Source organism: Ricinus communis, chromosome 3 (genome assembly GCF_019578655.1).
Source record: "Ricinus communis isolate WT05 ecotype wild-type chromosome 3, ASM1957865v1, whole genome shotgun sequence".
Taxonomy (NCBI): Eukaryota; Viridiplantae; Streptophyta; class Magnoliopsida; order Malpighiales; family Euphorbiaceae; genus Ricinus; species Ricinus communis.
This window is the reverse complement of record NC_063258.1, coordinates 794,969-800,968: the sequence shown is the minus strand read 5'-3', so window position 1 is coordinate 800,968 and position 6,000 is coordinate 794,969. Positions and strand designations below refer to the sequence as shown.

The 6,000-nt window shown below is 30.7% G+C and overlaps 1 protein-coding gene across 1 annotated transcript; it reads right to left on the bottom strand.

The window, feature by feature from the left end:
- Window positions 1–475: 475 nt before the first annotated feature.
- On the bottom strand, window positions 476–4,735 carry LOC8260296 (probable receptor-like serine/threonine-protein kinase At5g57670). The gene is made up of 7 exons (XM_048372467.1): window positions 4,371–4,735; window positions 4,005–4,259; window positions 3,756–3,913; window positions 3,490–3,569; window positions 3,246–3,381; window positions 2,975–3,124; window positions 476–977 (listed from the first exon to the last, which is right to left on the bottom strand). The coding sequence occupies exons 1-7, from the start codon at window positions 4,558–4,560 to the stop codon at window positions 798–800; spliced, it is 1,149 nt and encodes a 382-aa protein (XP_048228424.1). The 5' UTR covers window positions 4,561–4,735; the 3' UTR covers window positions 476–797.
- Window positions 4,736–6,000: the final 1,265 nt, after the last annotated feature.

Sequence of the window (6,000 nt, the reverse complement as noted above, 5' to 3'; positions counted from 1 at the left end):
AAAAGAAAAAAGGCTAAATATAAAATCTATCATTGTCCCCAAAATTAGCACAAGATGTACCAACTACTTCTTGTATGTTATTGTTGGCACCTATGTGTTTTTAGAGGTTGTTGAGAACCATTGGACTGGTAATCCAATTGTTAATTTGATCTTGTCATGAACCAATTTATTGGTTAGCAAATGATTAACACATGAAAACAACTTTTCTCTTCCATGTATTTGACATTTCTTGTTGGAACTTCCTGAATGAAATCATCTTTTGCAGAGTAATAAAGGTCCTAAATTGGTGGCTTTTTGAGCTGTCCAAGTCTCCATAAAGTTTACAACTTCAAAACTTCTCTAACAGACATTAAAGAAAGAAAGAAAGAAAGAACTTGATTCAAGCAAGAATTACTCTGCAAGCATATCTACATTTGTGTTGATAAAAAATTAAGTTTGATTCATAAATGACATAATATATTTACATATCGACAGAAAAGAAAAGAGAAGTCTTAGATACCTCTAGTTTACTGCACCCAAAATCATTGCATGGATGATACATATATTTGAGAGTTCTACACTTGTATAATGAGACAGCTGACAGATATTTAAAATATTATGACTACTCTTTAAATATCACTCATCTAACTGTAGGAAACTATACACTAAAAGCAACCAAGAAAAATCAAACAAGGAAAAAATGGTTAGTATTTACTTCCGCAACTAATAATGGCATTATGATCATTTTCTTATTTGCTGTTTCTTTTCTTCTTTTCTTTTTTAAATAATTTACAGGATTGTTATAATATGATTGAACCCTAATGCATGATGGTCAGAAAACTCCTTGTAGAGACTGAATCTTGTGGAGAAATTGAGAAGGAGCTATCATCACATTCATATTCTAAATCTTCAAATCCCCAGAACTCTTCTTGCTCCTCTTCCTTTGGCATCTTCCACCTTTCCTTATCGGTTTCACCCTCTTGCATCACTTCCAGAACCTGCCAACATAAAATGGTTCATCAAATATTTGACCCTGTAAAATGTTTATGTGATCTTAAACTAGCATTATTTTGTTTAGAACCATCTGACTTTATAAACAATTAAAAAAGAAAATTGAGTTAATTATATATTTCAACTGCAATTGATTACATAAGGTGGAAAGATAACTTATTCAATTTAGAAGGAAAAGTCAAAATATAATAAAATATACATTTGCATTAAAATAACGAGCGAAAACATCACATAGGTTCCAATTTATAAACTTTTTTTATTTACAAGAGAGCAAATTCCGAAACCTTTTGAAATTGAAACACATATATCTCGTTCGAACTATTCAAGTTGAAATATATATTTATGGTCGTTATTCGAATCAAATAGGGGATATAGCCATACGTCTGTTTCAACCTAGTTAAAGATGGATAGGTTAGGTAGGACAGAAACATCTCAGGACTATTTGGAATTGCGTGAGAAAACCCACAATGCAATTCCCAGCTACCAACGCCTAAAAGAGAGGCCAAATCTAAGTTCATATGTTGCATTCTTCTGAAAATCTAAACTACTGGTGAAAAGGATTGCAATGTTATTACAAGTAATAACTGGCAACTACCCAACAAGTGGAGAAGTGACACTTTTGTAATAATATGTTTTACTGTAGTAACACATTTGGCAATTAAATTCCACATGTCGGAAAACAATAGGCTGGTCCACAGATATGGACAATGAATTTAGTACTCTAGGTTCCATGGCTCCTATTGATTGGCGTGATGAAGTGTATAATCTAAACAATTAAGTGTTTGGCGCATTGTACAAGAGATATGACACTGCTTTTAAAATTTTATTTTTAACCTTCGGAATTAATATTTAATTATTTTTAATATTTTAATATCTTTTTAACATCATTGACTTTATTTCTATTTTAATTTATTTTTAGCCACCAAGTCATTAAAAATGGAATATTTCTAATTGACTAGCTTTATCAGCAACCTAATAAGTACGTGGGACTTATTTTTTAATATTTTTTTAAATTATACATATTGAAAAATAAATTCACATACTTAATAAGAGAAGTTATTAGTGCATTAATATTGCTAATATGGTAAATCAATTAAAAATGTTCTATTTTGATAGTCACTTTAGTAATAAAGTGACTAATTAGATTATAAAATCCAAAAATTTAATATCCATGAAGCAAATTACTCTAAAAATATAAAATTATTTGGGGGATTTTAATAATCTTAGGTGGGGTAATTTGTTTGAGGGATTTATATATCATTTAAAAATAGAAAGCTTGTGTGCATAGTGTAGAAATGACCACTCAAACAGTCAACTGAAAGATAACTAAAGAAATCATGAACATGACAGAAAATGCAAATGATGCAATAATCCTTATCAAGAAATTTGGTTAACTTTTAATAATTATGAGGAGTAAGGCATCTTAGTGAAGATTTCCTAATGGAAACAGGAAGAAGTGGTGTGACATTTGAACCTCTTCCTATTATGTACATAAAATTAAATGTGATGGACCACTTAATGCGATGTATTACACACATGTGTCATAGAAATTATTTAGGTGTAAATTTCTTTTGTAGCTTTGGTCATTATAAACATCATTAAAACTTAATTATGTATATAATTAGTGTGTGATGATGGGTCATGACATGGGGCAGCATGATGAGGAATAGACACCCGGTAGAGGACTTCTACATGTGCATTCCGATTTGCCGTGAAAGGCAATGAATTTGTTATCATGAACGAGAAATTGACCCTACAAAATTAAGGGTTGACATGATTGACGTACTAAAACTTATTAACACCGTCTATTATTGTAAATATATAAGTGATACATAATATATATATAAAATTAATATAAATTAATATTTAATTTAATTTATTTATGAATGATTCGATGGATCGAATTAATTTAAAAAAATTTCTATTAACATATATAAAAGAAAGAAAATAAAACAAGTGAACATTATTATAATTGAGTAGCTACCTCACTCATGGTAGGGCGCCACGTAGGAGATGCCCGGATACAAAGGGATGCAGCAAAGCCAAGTCTTCTCAGCTGGATAGCATCATAGGCCCCTCCAAGCCTTGGATCTATTAGCTTTTCAATCTCTCCTTGGTTGAGTATTGGCTTAGCCTGTTAAAGTCAGTGATTTACAATTAACAAAAACCCAAAAGAAAAACAAAAACAAATTCATAAAAATTATTGCAAATTAACGGATAATTCCCCAAAATGAGGATGGCAATGCTAACTCTACCCAGTTGTGTATGCTTTGGTGAGACCCATCAACTGGCTTCCTGCCAGAAATGATTTCTAGCAGAAATACTCCAAATGCAAACACGTCTGTTTTCTCATCCACTATCCCATGCATATAGTACTCAGGTGCTAAGTGCCTGAAAAAGACACAAAGATTTTGGAGTACAATCTAATTATTTGTACTTGTAATAAGAACCCACAAAAATAAATAAGAGCTGATATCATATTGAAGTTTCAGTAAATACCCAAATGTTCCTTCAATTGGAGCTATGGAATGGTGAGTCCATTGAGATGGAAGCCATTTTGCCAACCCAAAATCTGATATCTGTTAAAATTGGAAACAGAAACAACACTAGTGTTAACCTCTTTCTTTTTACCTTTTTTTTTTCTCCAAATAGTACTCGTGTTCGAGACCCGCCTCTCCCTTGGAAAATGCAGTAGATAAATAAAAAGGGAAAAAATAAAAAAGAAAATTTGCAAGATAGACCAATTCCCTTTTTGGGTACCTTACCAGTGGTTCAAAATCTGCTGTCAACAAAATATTTGAAGATTTAATGTCTCTGTGAATAATCCTTCTTTGACATCCCTTGTGCAAGTAATGAAGTCCTTTAGCAGTACCAATGGCAATCTTGTATCTTATCTTCCAATCCATTACAGGAAAATCCTCATCTACATAAACGGAACACATCAAAACACTGCAAAAGAAACATAAAAACCATATGGCACTTCTGAATTCAAAAGAGATTTATTAAAAGTGTACCATGAAGAAGGGAAGCAACAGAGCCTTTAGAGGAAAAGTGGAAGATGAGATAAAGGCCACTGTCAATGCAACAACCTAACAAAGACAACACATTGGGGTGACAGACATGGCCAATTGTCCCAATTTCTGTAAGGAACTCCTTCTCTTTCCTCTCATCATTACAAGCTTTTGTTAGCCTTTTTACAGCAATCTTCTCTCCATCTTCTAACTCTCCTTTGTAAACCTCTGCATACCCTCCTTTTCCGACCAAGTTGTCTGATACCCACATAACACAAACAGCACCAAAATTTTTAAGCACAGAAACCCACATCAAAAACAAAAAAAATACAGATGTTTCTAACAGCATAACCATTTTTGTCTGCGAACCTGGACTAAAGGCATTTGTTGCTTGAGAAATTTCTTCATAAGAGAAACATCTCCAAGCAGGTCGAGGCGAGTGCCCTGATCCTTGAACAACACTGCTTTCTTTTTGGTCTTCAATGGCGAGTCCTTCTTCAAGAACACGTCTTTTCAGGGAGAAAAGTCTTTTCAAGCTGTTGGTTCTTATGTACTTCATTGTAATATTAGTGGAAAGTGAAGCAGAGCACTCTGTTTCATGCAGAGGAAGTAAAAAAGAAAAGAAAAGAAAAGAAGAAACTTACTCTTTATTGTTGTGTGCCTTAGTATTAAAATGAGTGAGAGAGAGAGAGAGTCAAAGAAATGTTGTGCCTTTGTTTTTAGCTTTAAAGAGAGGAGTGAGTCAAGGTGAAGAAGAGCGACGGTGGCTGTGTGTGTATGCGTGTGATAATTGCTTGCTTCTTGTGGTGTGTTAGAAGTTAAACCAATTTCTTTAAAATACTACTATTATATTTTTATATAATAACTATAACCTTAAAATATAAAATATGATAATTAATTAGATATGAAGATATTTATATCAATTAATAAATTATATTTTTAATAATTATTTATTAAACCAATAATTGATAATATGAAACAAACTAAAATTCAGAATGTGTCACGACCGATCTGTTAATCCGTAATGACAATAAAAAATAGATAAGTTTAAGATCACCAAGTCCCGTAATAAGTCTTTAAGTAAATAATATTCAATAAAATATATATAAAAATATTATTTTATTATTATTACTATTATTATTATTTATTTTATTTTAATATTTTTTTGGATATTACAAAATGAATAAAAAATTATTTTTCAAAATTGAAAAAGATTGAATTTCCACTTAAAATGGATTGTCTAAAATTGATAAATTATTGCACTTACATGTTTAATCTAACATTAAACATATATATATATATATATATATATATATATATATATATATATATATATATATATATATATATATAAACTTGAGTAAAACTTTAAATTAATAATCCCTCCATTATTTATAATAGAAAAATTGATAGATAATTGAAGCTGTTGATTTTTCTTTTGGAAATAAAAAAATGATTGGAGGGTGATGAGGGTTGGGGCTTTGGTGGGGTAGTTTGCTTATTCTCTTGTTGGTTTTTTGTTTAACTTCCCTGGCTGGCTCCTGTCCGTCCATGAATAATCGAGCCAGTTGTTCGTTCCTTTTTTCAATAGTATATGATTAGTATTTAACAAAACAGTTGAGAGTTTTAAGTGCCAATAATGGGTTTGGTTTAGGTATGAGTTCTAGTGAGTGATGGCAGTTGGGTATTGCCTATTAGTATGGTACATTTGATTCCCGGAAAATTTATAAAATGATTTATTGTATTTATATACTTTCTCCATTGCATTTTGAAAATCAATAATTTTTATTTTTATTTTTATAAAGTAAGTTTTTTGCCAATTATTTTATAGGTTAAAGTATATAGAATTGATCAAGATGTTGAAATGCTATTTTTGTTAATATTTTAAGCTATAAATTTTAATAACTAATTAGCTATTCAATAAAAAAAAATTATAGATGGGACTGTAAAATAATATGTATTATGTCGACCCTTAGTTAATATGTAGAACAAATTTAAC